We start from the raw sequence: 17,709 nt of genomic DNA, 5'->3' as shown, positions 1-17,709 counted from the left end.
CTGCTGGAGGCAAGGGGAGCTGAGAAGCTCCTGGGTGGCTACAGCCACACTGGGAGCAGCCCCAGTCGTGGAAGCTATGCGTGCTGGCTGGGGCTGGCAGGCGTGGGCAGGAGTGCAGTGCTGACTTCCCTGATGGATGCTCAGCCCCATGTGGAATGCTGCAGGGGCAGCTGTGGGCTGGATCCAGTGAAATGGCTGGCATCCCCTGCATGCCAGATCCAAGTAGTTGGCAGTTCAGATGTGGCCCACGGGCCATATTTTGCCCACCTCTGTCCTAGCCGATCCTCAGGAAAGGGAACTATTGTTTCCTCCTTCACATAGTCTGACTGGTCACTTGCTACTATTTAAAGTAGCACACAGCCTGGATACTGCTGATATCCTCACATCAGCCTTCTAAGCCTGGAAGAATTTAAACAAACCTGCTTTGCTGTGGAGGACTTGATCAAGACAGATTGACTTTTATTAGTAAAAGTTTAGGATTGGGAATCCAGGAAAAAGATGACAAAGCTGATGGAGAAATATAGAGCGCCTGAGCGAGGGACTAACAATAGAGGGAGGGGAGCACGACTAGGTTACAGGAGATACAATGTTAGCCAATTAAGACCGGGGATGGGGAGAAGGGGGAAGGGGAGGGAGGGGGTTCACGATGCTGAAAGAGAAAGGAGATAGATCACACAAACCCATTACAACGGTCTGCAATGGTGGAAGAAGTGGTTCAGAGGAAGTGCCTCAGTCCACATAGAGTCTCATCGCGGGGGTCCTCTTCGGGTGGAGCGGGGTCATCCGGGGTCGAAGAATCCTCTTGGAGTGAAGTGAAGGTCCATCTGGCGGGGGGGGTGGGGCAGGGGCAGTTCAGGCGGTCCCCTCTCCAGTCTGGCAGCGGCTCATCTGGTGGGGTTGGAGTACTGGCGGTGGCCTATGACGTGTTCCATGTAGATGTCGTGCGACCAATGGATGGTGTCGGCCACCATGAGGCAGCGCATCAGCTTGGCATAGTGCTGAGAGACATGGCAGGCATGCAGGATGCTCTCGTTGCTGGGTCCCAGGCTCCGAGCGTTCCCACAATGAGCGCATAGACTGTCACATCGTAGCCGTGGCCCGTCAGTTTGACTTCAACTACATTAGCTCAATGTTGCACGTGACACAGCATAAAGTACAGGAAAGCTGTTGTACTCTGCTCTTGCTTCTGTTTGCTAGGTAGCAACAGCTTAAGTGTGGTACAAAGCAAATCCTTGCATGTCCTTCAGCTGGGGACAATGATTTCCTTGGACTGAGGGACCTCAGTCTACCTGCACCTGTCTTATAGTCCAATTTTGTAGGCTGTCCATGGTAGAGAGCATCTGTCCTTGTTAAATGAGTGTGCTGCACCTACCACCCACCAGTTCATAGAGCTGTTGCAATACAAATAACTAGCTGTTTTGTCCTCTATTAGTGACAGAGGAAAAACCTACTTGGGCCCAGGGGCCAGGGTGCCTGACAGGCACTTGAGCAGGACACTGCGGTTGCTTAGCTAGTTCCTAAAAGGGAAAAGGTGTTGCTATGATCTTCCTAGGCACTGGTGCTCTTCTTACTTCTTCTCTGTAGCAAGGTGGGCAGGCAACACACCCCACAGCTGCTGTAGTGACGGAGAAGCAGCAAATGCTGGAGCAACATCTGCAGGATGTGAGGAAGAGGGTGCAGGTATGTGCATCACCTGTTCTGGGAATGGCCCCAGGCATTCCCTTCTCTCAGCCCTGCCACAACATGGGTCAGTACCTTTGGAACTCTGACCCTGAAATAAGCCCTGATCTTTGATCCTGCAGGATCTTGAGCAAAAGATGAAGGTAGTGGAGAACCTCCAGGATGACTTTGACTTCAACTACAAGACCCTGAAAAGCCAAGGAGGTAACTGGAGCATGTGGGTGACTAGCAAAGGGCAGGCTGTGCCCATAAGGGCACACTGGAAGGTATAGTTTAGCCTGTGCTGGCACTGCTGTTCATCCTTCCCACAAGAAGGGTTGGGACAAGGTCATGGCACTGACCTGCAATGGGGAAACAAATGTTTTGTTCCTACCACTGCCCCAGAGACCTTGGGCAGGTCTCTTGGCCTCTCCAGGTACCAGCTCCCCATCTGCTGAATGTGGATAATAGTTCTGTCATGCTGTATCTGAGGTGCCCATGTCCCAGGGGGGTGGAGTCCAGACAGGTGGAGATTCCTGGTTATAAATGACAAGGATGGTACAGTGCCTGTTCTTTCTCTGCTGGGGGTTGCAGGGGTGGGTGGGTATGTCTGTATTGAGGGGGCAAGGATGGCACTTGTTTGGTCCTATCAGAATGCTGGAACAGACATGGCTGGCTGGTTAACTTCTTCTTCTCCCTGTACAGATATGCAGGATCTGAATGGAAATAATCAGTCAGTGACACGGCAGAAAATGCAGCAGCTGGAGCAGATGCTGACCGCACTTGACCAAATGCGCAGGGTACAAAGATTCCGCCCCCCCCCACTTGCCCTGATTTTTTTTTCTTCAGCTTCTGGCTTGGCTTTACCAGTTTCCTGATATTGTTTCCCAACCACCCCCTAACCCCTTTCACATGGCCTGTATCAGTATGAGGCTATGTAGATTTGACACATTTGCAGCAGGGTTTGCTGCAGGATATTTCAGTTGGCTTAGCAACTGCTTGAGGTTAAGCTGATGCACCCCCTGCCTGGAGAGCAGCCTGGGGCCAGGGGGCCAAGAAGGTCTTTTCTGTCATTTTTAAGCACTGTAATGGGTGACTGGGATTTTTGCTGGGAGCTGAGCTTTCTGGGAAATCTGGCCTCAGCTGTGGGTACCCAGCACTGGAATGTCTGGCTCCAAGTAGTAGAACTCGGGATCCAAGTGCTGGGCTGTCACAGGGGCATACATGCAAAGCTGCACATCAGTGCTCACAAGCCAGCACATGCCTGTAGGGAGCATCTCCTGTCTGAGTCTGGAGCTTGCAGGATCGAAGGGGACCGGATGACCTTGGTCTTGGTTTTCTATTAACCAGGGGATTGTGAGCGAATTGGCTGGGCTCCTATCAGCCATGGAGTATGTGCAGAAAACACTGGCAGATGAGGAGCTGGCTGACTGGAAGAGAAGGCAGCAGATTGCGTGCATTGGGGGCCCTCCCAACATCTGCTTGGATCGCCTGGAAAACTGGTAAAGAACTAGGAGCCCTTTTTCTGCCCAGTTCCCTTGCCTGGCCTCAAGCCAGCAGGAACCTCTCTGTTTTTCCATAAGGCTCTACCTCAAACTAGAAACTGATCTCTCAGCCCCTGTCTCCTGTACCAGCCTTGAAAGTGGTCAGCAGGGTCCCAGTGTAGATGCACCAAATGCTGGCCTGGCAGGCTGCTCAACAGCAGACCTATAGGGTTTGCCTGGCCTATCAAATCATCCTTTGCTTCAGGCCAACAGGACCAAGCCACATCCCATCTAGGCCACTTCCAGGCCATCTTCGTGGTTCTCCCTTGAAGTTTATCGGATCTGTGTTATGCCTGTGTCCTGTTGAGAAATACCCAGTGGCACAGAGACATGCACCAAGCTGGGAGCCAGGAAAGAAGGAGTCTAGCTCTCTCCTCCATGTGCTCTGGGGTGCTTGGGTACTGAGATGCTGACAAGCCAGTGCTGCATTCCAATGAATAGGCTGATGGAATAATACAAGGCCTCTTCCCACATCCTCCAGGATCACATCCCTTGCTGAGTCACAGCTGCAGACCCGCCAGCAGATCAAGAAACTGGAGGAGCTACAGCAGAAAGTGTCCTACAAAGGAGACCCCATAATCCAGCATCGGCCCATGCTGGAGGAAAGGATTGTGGAGCTGTTCAGGAACCTAATGAAAAGGTGCCGTGAGTACTTCATACGGCTGGGGGAAGCAGGGGGAGTGGAAACTTTCAGCTTGGAACAGGAGGATGGCTGTTTCACCAGGCTTTTGCCTTAGAGCCCTGACTGGGAGGGGTGGGTGGCCTGGGTGTACCTGTGCTAAGGGTGGGATGTGAGATGCCATCTGATTACAGTCCCTGTATTTTCCTTTTGCAGTGCCTTTGTCGTGGAGAGGCAGCCCTGTATGCCCATGCACCCAGATCGCCCCCTGGTCATCAAAACCGGTGTGCAGTTCACCACCAAAGTCAGGTCTGTGGCTGGCCATGCCACTCTGTTCATATGATAGCAGAGGGAGGGGGCAAAATGGCACTGTTGGGGCAGAGGGTATAACCCTGATTGGGACACCCTTCTTTAGGGATGCTGAAGTGCAAATCGCTGTGGGCTTCTAGTCCAGCTGGAGAATGCTTGTATTGGGAGGGCAGCAGATCCAGCCTGCTGGAGGGCAGATGGCTCAGATGAATCTCTACAGTTACAAACTAGTGCCTGACTCAGTCCCAACTGGGACCTCTGCTCTGTTTCTGGATGCAGCAGCAATTCTCCAAAATCTTTTGTCTGTGGATGAGCCTGGCGGGTACTGAGGGAGAGGGGGTCGGTGGGGTGCTAGAAGTGTCCAGCACTTCCAGGACTAGCTCTGCAGCTCATCTCTGTCTCCACGGCAGTGCTGTCTGCATGAAGTGTCTGCTGCCTTGTATTGCACAGCCACTGATGCAGCCTGAGGGGTTTCCCTTCACCAGAATGGCAAAGGCATAACTGTCCAGGGGCTGGTGCTGCTTGACAGCAGTATTAACAGCTGGTGTAGGAACTGTCAGAGGTAGACAGCGAGAGCAGGTGATGGAAGTGGGGGTCTCAAGTGCTGCTCCCTCTCCTGTGGCCTCTTGGCACAGTTTAGCAAGCCCTTGCCTCTGAGCCCCAGTCCTCCCTGCTGCAGAGTGGCAAAAACACTTGCTGGCTTCCCTGGGATGGAGGCTTTTGGAGTGGACAGGCCCACTGAGGCTTGGAGAGGAGCTTGGACTGGGCAGCCCCTTATCTTGGCTGGCCTATGCTGTTGTGAGCAGTGATGCTTTCAGGGAATGGTGTTCTGCTTCACTGGGTTAACCAGGGTTGAAACCATACCCCATAACTGCCTGGCTGATCTGCTAAGCTTGCAGCTGCGAGTGAATGATGCCATAGTGCACTCTTGGCCTGCCCCGGTGCTGACCCCTCTGCTCGCTTTGACAGGTTGCTGGTCAAATTTCCGGAGCTGAACTATCAGCTGAAGATCAAGGTGTGCATTGACAAGTAAGTGCTGTGTCTTGTCCTGGCAGCGGTGCCACCCACGGGGAGTCATTAAATGGGTTGCTCGCAACTCCTGGAAACAGTGTTGAAGTGGCAGCTCCTGGCTTCCTGGATGCTCAGCACAGGCCCACTTCCCTCATCTGTTCTGGGAGAAACCTATGTGCCAAGGCCCATTCTGACATGGGGTTTCTGGGGGAGTGAAGTGGTGTCGGAGGCTGGAAGCCCAGCACCCGTGGGAGGTTTTCATGCCAGTGGCTCCTCTGGGTGCCTTTAGGGTGTGGCAAATGCTGTTCAGAGACCTTGGGCCCACAGCAGAGCTGCTGATCCACCTCCGAGTGGGAGAGACAGTACACCACTCTGTGTAAATGGTGTCCCCTCAGCTGTGGATTGACCACTCCCTCTTCTGGTGTCTCTCCTTTCTCTTCCTCCAGGGACTCCGGTGATGTTGCAGCACTCAGGGGGTAAGTAGAGATTGTTCGTCTTGTCTCTTCTTCCAGTCTGCCCATTTCCCTCTTTGTTGCATGCCATTTGCCTTAACAGCCCCCCCGCCCATTGCATCTGTCTCCTTTCCTGACCCAGCTCCCGGAAGTTCAATATCCTGGGGACAAACACCAAGGTCATGAACATGGAGGAGTCCAACAATGGCAGTCTTTCCGCAGAGTTCAAGCACTTGGTGGGTACCAGTGGCTGCTTGCCCGGCCTGGTATTGGCCATATCAGGGTCTGTGCTTTACCCTCTCCCTTCTTTTTTGCAGACGCTGCGGGAACAAAGATGTGGCAATGGGGGCAGAGCCAACTGTGATGTGAGTGCCTGACCTTGCACATGTAACTTAGAGTGGGTTCTGGGCCAGGGCTGGAATGAAATCTTTCTGGCCTGAGGAGAGGGACTGTAAAACCCTACAGTGGGAAAGTGGTGTCAGAACCCCAGCTGAGTTCCCCTGTAAAGGGATGGGTGCTTTGCGTTCTCCAGAGCATGGCCATAGGGCCTCCCTTTGGCCCGTGTGGAGCTAATGAGCTGCCAGCCCATACTTTTATGTTCGTGGCATTCTGGGACCCAGAGCAGCCTGTAGCCCTGCAGCTGTCGGTCCTCCAAGCATAAGACCATCTGCTGACATCTCCTCATAATTTGTCCATGTTCCCCTCTCAGGCCTCACTGATAGTTACTGAGGAGCTGCATCTTATCACCTTTGAGACAGAGGTATATCACCAAGGCCTGAAGATCGACTTGGAGGTGAGCAATGCTGTAGACTAGCGAACCCTTCAGCCCTGAGTCAGTCTGAGAGCTGGGACAGAGGTGGAAAGAGTGACTCCCAAGGAGGCCTCTCTAGGTTCATTCTTAAAGCTGCAGCTTTTCCAGAGGGTCAGGCTGGGCCCAGATGAGAGTTGGAGCAAGGGGCCAGCCTGCAGGTCTCTTGACTGCCTACATACACACACACAGCTCCTTGATCTGCCCATGTCTTCTGTTGAATTCACAAGGGTTTGAGCAGTTTAGAGAGATGGGAAGTAGCTCTGGCCTAGGCAGTCAGCTACGCTGTCTCTGAAAGGAAGGAGCACATCCAGGTAGGTGCCTCATTATGGGACATGCACATGGTCTCAGTCTCCAGAGCTGACTGCAACTGCGTTGACACTGTTAGGTGGGAGTGTCTCTCAGGACTTGTGGGTACATTGTAGTCTCGAGACCAGCAGTGCTGCTTCCTCAATTGTGTGGGAATGGGGGCGGGGTCAGCCGATAGCAACACAGCTTGCCTGGAAAACTAGGAAGAAATCATGGGCTTCTTTCTCTAGACCCACTCGCTGCCTGTCGTGGTCATTTCGAACATCTGCCAGATGCCGAATGCCTGGGCGTCTATCCTATGGTACAACATGTTGACCAACAACCCCAAGGTATGTGTGTAGCCTCTACGAAGTGTCAACACTTGGTGTTCCCTGCCTCTCTTTGGGAGGCAGGGCTCTGGTGCTTCCTACAGGTGCTGGAGGCTGTAGGAGGTCAAGGCAGTGACTAAGCTTTAATGGCCGCAGTTTTGTGTCACCAGAAGCAGTGTGGTACTCAATGATGTGAGTCAGGGGCCACAAGAATGAGAGGCCTTTTTGAAGAGCAAGCCTGCTCTGGGTTTGGTGGTGCAGATTGGACATGGAGCACTTCACCATGCTGTTGTGATCAGCATGACTCAGCTGGACCTGACCTGCTGCCTACCCCAGTTGGGTCACATTCTAAACTGCAGGCAGTGCTGTACTCTGGCTGGTTGTTCCTGAGGTGGAACACAGCATGTAGAGCTGAAGAAAAGGGCAGCTTCTGGTGTGGGCTACTGCAGATCTACTCCGCTGCAGCTCATTAGTACCTGGAAAGCCCTGCTGAGCCTTGGGATCCTGCTGTACCAAGTTCTGTCTGTGCTGCGGAGAGCTTCTAGTTTACACAGGCCAAGCAGAGAAGAGGAAATGAAGGCAGTAGGGAGAAAGCAGCCTATCCACCATGCACGCACTGGTAGCCATACCAGGGTTAGAACCTGGGTCTGTGGAGTCACGGTCATGTGTGCTGCCAACCCCACCTTGATGTTCTTTTGCTACAAAGCCAGGGCGCTTGCGGAGGGATATCTGGCTTGCTCAGGTGGGCGGTGTTTCCTCTTCAGATCTTTAGACTGCCTCCTCTGTCTGCTGTGCCTACATCTCCGGCTGTGTCAGCCTTGCGCACGGGAACCCTTTTTTGTTCTCTTGCATAGAATGTGAACTTCTTCACCAAGCCGCCAATTGGCACATGGGACCAGGTGGCCGAGGTGCTGAGCTGGCAGTTCTCCTCCACCACCAAGCGGGGTCTCAGCATTGAGCAGCTCACAACGCTGGCAGAGAAACTCCTAGGTACTATCCGATGTGGTCATGTCTGTAAAATATCCAGCACCCTACTAGAGCTTTGCATACTGGGTGCTAGTGTGAGAGGTGGTAATCAGCTCCCTTCCAGCCAGGGGAGCACTGAGTGCTGCCCAGTGGTTATGGCTCTAGGAGAATTTTCCCTGTGTGTGGAGCCCCCCAGTGCTGTACTTGTCTTGCACAGCAAGACGGGTGCCATGAGATCCATGGCAAAGGCAGGGGCTAGCTTCATTCACAGTGGAACACCCTGGCCAGGGGTCCTGCTGCAGCATCTATAGTATGTGCTGTGAGCCTCCCAGCTGGTGTCATCCTTTTTCCCTGGACTTTGGTAAAAGCACTGCAAACCACTTTGTTTTTTTGAGTGGGGGGAGGTTACTTCCTGGTATGTCTTTCTATGAGAACTCTCTCAAATAATAACACTTCCCTTTTTCCCCAGGCCCAGGTGTTAACTACTCTGGGTGCCAGATCACATGGGCCAAATTCTGCAAGGTAAGGAACATCTACTCCCCACTTCCCCACTGTGCCTGGTCATACCCCACTTCAGGGGCCTTTGCCCGTCCACGGGGCACACATTGAGGGCTCCCCCATGCATCTCTGCAGGAGAACATGGCTGGCAAAGGGTTTTCCTTCTGGGTCTGGCTGGACAACATCATTGACCTTGTGAAGAAATATATCCTGGCTTTGTGGAATGAAGGGTGAGTCTGGATTGTAACCATCAGGAGGCATTTCTGCCATATGCGGGTGGGATCCCTGCCTCAGGAGGCGAGGGCCTGTGGAGTTGAGGGCTGAAACATGAGCTAGAAGGTGGCTACATGAGGGGCTGCCATGATGCTCATGTCCCCTGGGATTCCTAGTAGGGGTGGGTCAGGTTCAGCTGGCTCTGCAGAGGTGCAGACAAATAGGCAGAAACATCCTGTTGAAACTTGGGGCAACAAAGCAGACTCTGCTTGGCCTGTGCCAGGGAGCAGATCTGCTTCAAAAGAAGACTCTCCTGTCTGGTTATGTCTCTAAATGAACACTGCTGGTGCCACCCCTCCCCACTCAGGTACATCATGGGATTCATCAGCAAGGAGCGTGAACGAGCCATCCTGAGCACCAAACCACCAGGTACCTTCCTCCTGAGGTTCAGCGAGAGCAGCAAGGAAGGCGGCATCACCTTCACTTGGGTGGAGAAGGACATCAGTGGTAGGCACCACCCCCACAGGGTAGCGCTTGAGGTGGGAGAGGGGCTTGGCTTCTGCTGCTGAGCCTGTCTGCTGTTATGGCATCTGCATTCTCTGGTCACTAGCCCATCCCCTGTTGCTACAGCTGGAGGTCCCCACATCCTTCCCCTGGCTCCTATATGGCATGGCAGCTGAGATCAGATGGCAGAGAGGCTCAGTGACTTGTCTAAGGCCAGCAAGCATCAGGGGCAAGGCAGGGGCTGGAAGCTAGGCTCCCAAGTAAGAGCTCCAGCTTCAGCTCCAGCACTGTCTGGTCTGAACTCAGTGACTGCTGCTCTCAGCCCTGGCATGACAGGCAAACTGTGTATTTTTGGAGTCAAATGCCAGTGACCCAGTTTCAGTCTCTTCCTTCCTCACTGGAGTGAGTGTCTGCAGCTCTGAATGCTGACAGACCCCAGGCAGGACTTTGTGGGAATGCAGTTTGTCAGCCCCAGTACTGGCCAGCCCAGCCTGCCTTACTGCTTCTATCCTGACCTGTCGAGTTGTAGTGCTGGTTGGTTCATGTCCTTGACCCTTCTGGTGGGCAGAGGGTAGTCAGTAATCTGTCTGGAAGGGATAGGCAGTGGTTGCAGCCCCACATCAAACGCTGCCTCCTTTATACAGGGAAGACCCAGATCCAGTCGGTGGAGCCGTACACAAAGCAGCAGCTCAACAACATGTCGTTTGCGGAAATCATCATGGGCTACAAGATCATGGACGCGACCAACATCCTGGTCTCGCCCCTGGTATACTTGTACCCTGACATCCCCAAGGAAGATGCCTTTGGGAAGTACTGCCGCCCTGAGAGCCAGGAGCACCCTGAAGCCACAGACCCAGGTAGTCGTTGACTTTCCACAGCTGGTATGTCATCTTGTTGGCTGCCACAGGCTCTGACATCTGTCTGCAGAGAGGTAATGTCATGGTTTGGTGGGCCCCATCTGGGTGCCGGGATTGGGACCAGAGTAGAAGAGTACAGGCTAATGCTGCTGGCTACCTGTCACCAGCTTTTTCAGCTGTGGCTTAGTGGTTACTGATCACTAGGAGCTGTCTTGGCTCCATTCTGGGTCCATTCTCAGGCAGTGGGGTGGGTGCTCTTAGCCAGTGTCTTGGACATAGCTGCTGTGGAGACGCTCCATCTTGGACAGGTGGCGATTGATAGAGCTGCTGTTCTCTTCTCCCCATAGGTGCTGCCCCGTATCTGAAGACTAAGTTCATATGTGTCACCCCGTAAGTATTATTGGTGGGGGCCACAGCTGGGGAAGAATGGGGTCATCTCTAAGCACGTGGTTGCATAAGGGCCATGTGACATTTTCCCTTGGAAACAGTCACTTTTTTGTTTATAACTACAGTGTATGTAGTTCATCTTCGCCAGCTGGCTCCTCCCCTCCTTGTGTAGCGATTGGTGCAATGGTGGCCCAAGAGGCACCCTGAGAGACAACCCTGGCTCCATGCAGGGCTTATAGTCTGTGCAGACTAAAGTGCAAGGATGGGAGGACAGACTTTTTTCTCATCTGGTAGAGGTTCAGGAAGATTCCTTGACTTGCCCAAGGTCACACAAGGAGTTTGTGACCGAGCTGGGACCTGAATTGAGGTCTCCAGAGTCCCACTCCACTGCTTTGACCATAAGCCTGTCCTCACCAATGGAGTCCCTTTCCCAAGTAGGTCCTGCTCCCTCTGAGCCTGGGGTGCCCTGTGGAAGTAGGGATGGACTCTGTTGTGACACCTCCATTGCATGGCCAGAGAGAGCTCTCACCGCCTCTCTGGCTAGGCCGGACTAGCATGGCTTCTCTCATGCTGTTGCCATGCCCCCTGCCCCCACCCTCTACAGAACGACCTGCAGTAACACCATTGACCTGCCAATGTCCCCACGCACGCTGGACTCGCTCATGCAGTTTGGGAACAACAGCGAGGGAGCAGAGGCCAACACAGGAGGCCAGTTCGGTGAGTTGGTGCGGTTGGGTGTTATTAGGTGTAGAAGCCAAGAGGCCCTTGAGCCCTTCTCACCAGTTACCAGTAGCATGGGGCTCATGGAATCTGGATCCAGTCTCTTCCAGGTCCTAACCCCATTCTTAATCCCTCCATGGTCCCTGTGGTCCTCAAGGGGTCCCTCCCTTGATGTAGGCTTGGGGCTCAAGACCACTCTGGGGCACCCCCATACCATTCTCCATGCACTCCAGTTCTGGCTGGCTGCAACTTGTTGCCTTGTGTTCATATCCTGCAGAATCTCTGACCTTTGACATGGAGCTGACTCCAGAATGCGCCTCCTCGCCCATGTGACCTGCCTCAAGTGCTGCCCTCCTGCAGCATCTGCAGAGATCGCCCAAGTGATTTCAGCTTTCTGGCTCCACATAGTTCCCTCAATCTCATCCTGCTCCGTCTTGCATTTGCTACTTGTCCCAGAGCATCTCTGGGCCTTCCCTTGCGGGGGAAATGCCAGACTGTGGGTCCTCATGCTCCATTTACTGCTGTGTGACCGAAGCTAGCAGCTGGTTCTTCAAGGTGGTGCAATTGGTATTTTTTCCAGGGGGGGGAGGAACGGGGGGGAAAGCACTTTCTTTTTCTACTTCCTTCTATAACAAACGTTGTTATTGTTATTATTATTATTATTATAATAATTATTACTGTTTTTCTTTTCTTTTTGTTCTATCAAGTGCCTAGTAGTGCCCAATTGCAGCCTCCAGTTTTATGAAGTGCTTTTGCAGGCCTTGCTATATTGCCGCACTCTCTTGAGGGCTGTTTTCTCTATCCTTCCATTTTTTGCTAACATCCAAATATACATGAGGATTTTTTTAACTGTTGGCTTCTCTGCTAGGTAGCTGAGGAAATTGGGCCCTCTCTGGCACAAACTCGCTGCTCTGTGTAGGCAGGCTAGGAGGGAAAATGCTGGGATGAAACTCCCCTATCTCCACAGTTGTTTCACTATCTTTTTGTCTTTCTCCTGAGGCAGATGGTTATGGCCTCTATGGGAGGCAACACAGCAGGCTCTGTAGGCCAGTGATCACATCTACTCTGGCACTCCCAGTGCTTGCACTAGGAGATGGGCAAGTGGGGACAGAGCTGTTGGGATCAGTGAAGGGCTGGGCTAGGTGGAGCAGATGCAATGGCGGAACGGATGTCGTCCCAGCAGGAGAAGGTGGTGCTTCTCCAGGCTGCAACCTCCCGGGGAGATCCTGCAAGGAACAGCAGCTGGCTCAGGGGTGCTAGGATGGCCCTGGGGAAGGTAGATTTTCATGGGGAGAAGCTGTTGCTTGCCCTGCCTTACCCACGCAGGTAGTGTGCTCTCCTGCTGTTACACAGTTACCCTTCTTTCTGGGTGTGCAGCCTCTCTTTACAGGAGAGCTCCATCCACAAGTCGCGTTGGCATAGCCATTCAAGACTGTCATCCCTGAGCAGGCTGCTGCACCTTTTGCCAAGCAAAAGTGAGAGAGCTTTTCCCAGTCTATTAGGTTACACTTGGCAGAACTTGGGGTGTGCTGGGTCCACCTCTGGCCACTCTACAAACAGCTGTTCCCAGCTTATAATCTTTCTTCGTGGTCATGGCATTGCTGGGTGTTGAGATGCACAAAAGAGGGTGCTGAGGGCATTGTAGAGGCCTTCCACTTGGTTTCAGTCTGTAGCTGATCTTCATTGATAAGCTATGACAGGTAAAGGGCCAAGGAGGACTGGGCAGGCACCCCTGGGGTCTAGGTACCAGCACTGGGACACAGGGAAGGGAAGGGTGCTAACAGCTGCCCCAGCCAGTATCACCAATGTGCCAAACAGCCAGTAGGGGTGTGCCTGCCTGTGGAAGAACTTGTGCCACTCTGCAGCCTGGATCCTCTGGCAGCAGTGGGGTGGGAAGGGGAATGGGAGGGAGGGAGAAGCCATGAATAGCCTTTTTCCACTGCATTGAACCAAACCGAGGGCTGGCAAGATACCACTCTGCCCAAGCCCTGTGTGTCAGACTCCACGATCTCAGAGGAGTCTCTTGCAGTATTGGACTGGCGCGAGCTGTCGCAAGCGCCTTCATTGTAATGTTTAAACCCTCTTGCTTTGAGTGGCTGTGTCTTGACCAAAGGGCTCCGCTGGCTGGCACGTGCAGGAGCTGTGGGCTGGAGGCTGCCATGCGGCAGACATCAGGCCACACAGCAGCAGTACAGGTTGGGGGAGGGTTGCGAGCTGTGGCCCTGCTGTGACTCTGTACCCTATTCAGCCCTTCTTGGGCTCCATGAGGAAGACAGTACCAAATGACGGTTAATTGTGATATGTTGTGAAGCTATGCAGGCTGATGCCAAGCCGGGCATGGTTGGGGACACATGAATGTGCTGCAGGGGCAAGGACCATGGAGAAAGGGTCTTTGTCCTTTAGAGCACATCACTGCAGTACCAATGGCCTCGGGTGTGCCTTGTTCATGAAGGTAGACCTGACTGGGGTCATAAGTAGAGCAGGAGAGGCAGCCACCCCCACCACACCAGCCTGCAGACCTGCCCTCTTCTGAGGTGTGAGATGAGGGTCTCCACAGGTGGGGTGGAGGGGGCAATTGCCAGCTAGGTAAGAGGATGAGAGAGAAAATGGGTGGGTGGGTTGTGCTATGCTGATGTTCAGCTCAGAGCTATAAGCTGAGCAGAAGACAGCAAGCAGCCTGCCTGGGCCATCAGCTCCAGCAGGGCCAGGAACCCACCCTTAAGTGCAGACCCAGGAGAGCTGAGTGTTGTTGGCAGACAGGGTTCATCTTCGCCAGCTGGCTCCTCCCCTTCTGCTGCCATATCTGCGGTATCTTGCAGCCTCCAACCTGCATCAGCCGTAGCCTGAGCAGCCGCTCGATTTATTGTAAAGATTTTATTTTTTTTTGTATATTTTATTGCTGTATCTACAGGTTCTGACTTTCTCCTAAATAAACGTTCCAAAGTGACACTTCCCTCTGGGGCAGGGCCTCCTGTGTCTGTCTGCACCTGTATGGGGGCACATCCAGCCAGCAATGTGCAGTCTTGCTTGGGGGAGCGGGGGCAATACAGTGGTTTCAGCCAGCATGGGCCTGCACGGCTGCCCCAGTTTCCTGGAGCGGGGTGGGGAGAGGTGAAACCAAATCCTTCCTTCTTGCAGCAGTGAGCACTTGGTTCCAGTTCTGGAGCTGAGCTGTGTTCAGGCCTTCGAGGTCCCTTCTCCTTGCAGGAAAGAAATCCTCTTCATTAGGAGTACTTAGCATGGGCAGCTGCTGGGTGGGAGAAGCAGGCCCTGTTACAGTGGGCAGGACAGTGGACTTGTTCTGTGTGTGTATGTGCATGCTCATGCTTGTGTGGACACTGGCCCTGTTCTGTGTGCTTGTTGCATGTGCTTCCCCACTCAAAGCAAGGTAGTGCTCCAGCTTGTACCTGGTGCCTAGAGCTGTGTGGTGGGAGGTTCAGTTATTTTAGTGCTACCCAGTAGTCACTGCTGAGCTGCTTGCCCCACTAGCGGCCATGGTAGGCAGGCACCTGGCAGAGTAGGTAACAAGTGGGTGCATACTGTAGGCACTGATGGTTCTGGCCAGCATCCTCCTGCAGAGTGCAGGGGGTGTCTGTCCAGCACCATGCTCAGACACTGGGGCAAAGGCCAGATCTGCTCTGGCTGCTGCAGAGGATTCACCGTGGCCCCTGCTGGAAGAGGAGGGGCCCCCAGGTGCTCTCCAAGCCTCCTTATGCATACAGTGGGTCTGATGCCACCATAAAGCTCCTTGCCTTCATGCAAGGCCTTGGGTGGGAGGTGGGGAGAACTGCAGAGTAAGCCTGTGCTGCTTTGCCTCCCCTGAGCCAGCTATTTTTCCAGCTCTCAGCCCAGGGGCAGAGGCCTGTGGTGCCAGGGGTAGTCTCGTAGAGGTTGTGGTGTCTTCAACCCAACAGCATCACCTGCTTTACCCCAGCTGAACCACTGCCAAGAGTTGGCCTCTGCTCACTCCAGAGGCCAGGGCAGCCACTGGCTGTCACAGTCTCCCTGCATGGGTTCAGGACTGCTGGACCCTGCCCTGATGCACTTAGGGGCTCCAGGTGTTCCTTGGCATCCTTGGTGGTGTGGCAAATGGGACATCCCCTTCCCTACTCCATGTGAATGAAGGAGGTTGGGGGTGGTACTTGCTCTTTTTCCCAGCTGCCTAAGGCTTGAACAGCGCAGGACCCTGGGCTGTGGGGTGGGGGCTGGAGCCCCAAGGCTCCAGCAGCCCCTCTTCTCCCTGCAAAGGCTGCTCTCAATGGGGCTCCATCGCTATGTCACCCCCAAGGACAGTGGGATCCTAGAAGTGCAGCAACAGGGCAGTGACACTTATTGAAGCACCGCTGAAGACTGCTGAGAATGCCGAGAAAGTCACCTTGCATGCAACAGGTGGATGCATACTGGAGGCACTGCTGGCTCTGGCCACTCAGCCCTCCCACTAGGGCTGCTCTAAGGGGCTTATCGGGTTCTGTCTACTCTAAACTCAGAAGGCCTGAATCCTGGGGGGATGCTGGCACTCTGACCTTGTGGAGAACAGCCTTGCAAGCAGGGAGGCACCTGCCTTTTGGGCTAGCTTTGGCTGAGGCAGCAATGAAGCAGGTTGCTGGATGGTGAAACCAGACGTGAATCTGGGTGCTAACAGAGCTGAGGGCAGAATTCAGGGATGAGCAGAAGCCTCCCTTCTACTGTTGTCTTCCTCCAGCCTCCTCCCATGCAGAGGGACTGTGCTAGTCCCAAAGCATCTGTTGTGGCATAGTGTGGTGTGGGAGGCCAGTGCCCAAGGCTTGGGAGACCTGGTTTGCTGCTCCTGTTACTTCTCCTACTGGTGTTACTGTCCTGGGCTGCCCTTTGGTGGTGAGTAGAGAATCTGCAGTTGAGGAGGAGTTTGGCAGGCACAAAAAGATCATGGACCTTGGAACAGAAACTAGGCAGGCCTTTCCAGGGGGGTCCTGCCTTGCTCCCTGCTCTCCTCCATTTGGCTAGCAGCAGCTGCTGCATGTTGCATTATTGCCTTCAGCTTGCTGCTACCCAGCACAGAAACCCCACTGCAGCATGGGCCCTGACCAGAGCTAAGTCTGTGTTGGCTGGCGGGCATAGGTGTCTGGACTGCAGCTGCCAAAGCAAAGTAAGGCCACACCTTCAAAGCTGGAGCTGCTGAGAGGAAAAATGGGGCAGGGGTTCTGGCCCCATGTCCCTAGCTGGCATCTGGGCCTGGCTCTGCTAGGGACTTCCTATGTGATCCTGATCACACCCCTTTATATTTCCAGGTCTCTGTGTCCCAGCTGTGCCATGGGCACAACACAACAGCACTGCCTGGTGTAAGGTGCTTGTGCACCTGGGTTTCTGTCCATAGGAGACTGTTCTTGGTCTGGGTTGGGGTGCTCCACAGGCCTGGCTGTTCAGGAGGGAGCCGCATGCTTGCTTAGGGGCTGTGTAATAACATCAGGCTCAGCCTTGTGCAGACTGTCTTTGTCTGGCTAAAGCCTGTTGTGCTGAAGTCAGGATCCCCACACACCTCCATGAGCAGCCTGGGTGGTAGAGTTGTATCAAGCCTTTATATTTGTTTAAAAATACTTGATTTCCTGGTCCTCAAAAAGAGGAGTGGCTAAGAGCCACCCAAAGACTCTGGGTAATGGGAGGAGAGCATCCACCCCTTTTGTGGGGTACAAGGCCTGTGTGCTGTGAGCTGGGGTGGGGGGAGGAAGCAGAGCTGCACTGGTCCCCACCCCTAGTTGGGCAGGACCCTGCAGCCCCTATGGGTGCCTGCCTAGCACTGGAGTTTAGGCCAACCTGGGCTTGGCACTTCTTTGTTTCTACCCCTGTCACTTCTCACTCGCAGGGACTGATTGCAGACAAGTACTGAGGGAAGGAGAGAGAGAGTCCAGAGCCCTTGCCCTGCAGGGCCATGGGGCTGCCAAACCAGTTTCAGGACAGGGACTTGGGGTGAGCTCTAACCATAGCAAGGTGTGGTGTGGGGAGATGGTGCCTGGTTGGAGCCAGGAGGGGACAGGGGCATCACAGACAAACTGCCATTACCATGAGAAACAATGTTAAGGATGATGTGGCTCATGCCCAGAAGCCCTCATCCCCATGATGTCCCTATGGGCCAAAGGCCTGTTGCAGGTCATGACTGGGCGTGAGGGATCCACTGATTGTCAATTGGCCTCCATAAAACCTCCTCAGTGTGCCATCCATCGTCTCATCCAACTTGAAATCCATGCTAGAGCCAAGCATGGTCTCAGGGTGGGGCAAGGATGGGGATATAAAAGTTGGGGTGAAGCAGGAAGCAGCATTCTCCACATATGCACCACCCTAACACCTGCCCCTGTCACCACACGCACGCATGCACGCTCGCTTGCTCTCCGGCTGGCTGGCAATGGCATGTACACCTGTGTGTATGTGTTGTAATGGGGTTTGGAGCACACAGTGGAAGATAGTGCCAGCAGGTAGCTAATGGCAGGATGCCCTTCCAAATCATGTCATTTGCCCATTGCTCTCCAAGTGCCAGACTGGAGCAGTGCCGAGCTACGCACCATCAGTGCACC

General features: G+C 53.9%; 1 protein-coding gene across 5 annotated transcripts in view; it reads left to right on the top strand.

The window, feature by feature from the left end:
* Positions 1–14,132, top strand: part of STAT3 (signal transducer and activator of transcription 3) — a 35,676-nt gene extending 21,544 nt beyond the window's left edge. The window contains exons 5-24 of one of the 5 annotated variants that reach the window (XM_019550437.1): positions 1,585–1,680; positions 1,803–1,884; positions 2,365–2,459; positions 3,010–3,161; positions 3,685–3,843; positions 4,039–4,131; positions 5,101–5,160; positions 5,589–5,618; positions 5,737–5,830; positions 5,912–5,959; positions 6,304–6,387; positions 6,942–7,040; positions 7,874–8,009; positions 8,455–8,507; positions 8,619–8,713; positions 9,064–9,203; positions 9,845–10,057; positions 10,405–10,447; positions 11,049–11,161; positions 11,442–14,132. In XM_019550437.1, the coding sequence (XP_019405982.1) occupies positions 1,585–1,680; positions 1,803–1,884; positions 2,365–2,459; positions 3,010–3,161; positions 3,685–3,843; positions 4,039–4,131; positions 5,101–5,160; positions 5,589–5,618; positions 5,737–5,830; positions 5,912–5,959; positions 6,304–6,387; positions 6,942–7,040; positions 7,874–8,009; positions 8,455–8,507; positions 8,619–8,713; positions 9,064–9,203; positions 9,845–10,057; positions 10,405–10,447; positions 11,049–11,161; positions 11,442–11,497 (1,941 nt within the window). In that variant the 3' untranslated portion in view covers positions 11,498–14,132. Of the gene's footprint in view, positions 1–1,584; positions 1,681–1,802; positions 1,885–2,364; positions 2,460–3,009; positions 3,162–3,684; positions 3,844–4,038; positions 4,132–5,100; positions 5,161–5,588; positions 5,619–5,736; positions 5,831–5,911; positions 5,960–6,303; positions 6,388–6,941; positions 7,041–7,873; positions 8,010–8,454; positions 8,508–8,618; positions 8,714–9,063; positions 9,204–9,844; positions 10,061–10,404; positions 10,452–11,048; positions 11,162–11,441 lie in introns of those variants that run through there. The other 4 variants (XM_019550435.1, XM_019550439.1, XM_019550438.1 and 1 more) reach the window with 4 other exon arrangements.
* The last annotated feature ends 3,577 nt before the right edge of the window (positions 14,133–17,709 follow it).

Source organism: Crocodylus porosus, unplaced genomic scaffold (genome assembly GCF_001723895.1).
Source record: "Crocodylus porosus isolate Cpor-Errol unplaced genomic scaffold, CroPor_comp1, whole genome shotgun sequence".
In the NCBI taxonomy this organism is placed as follows: domain Eukaryota; kingdom Metazoa; phylum Chordata; order Crocodylia; family Crocodylidae; genus Crocodylus; species Crocodylus porosus.
Note: the sequence above shows the minus strand (reverse complement) of the source record. Positions and strands in the feature narration are given on the sequence as shown.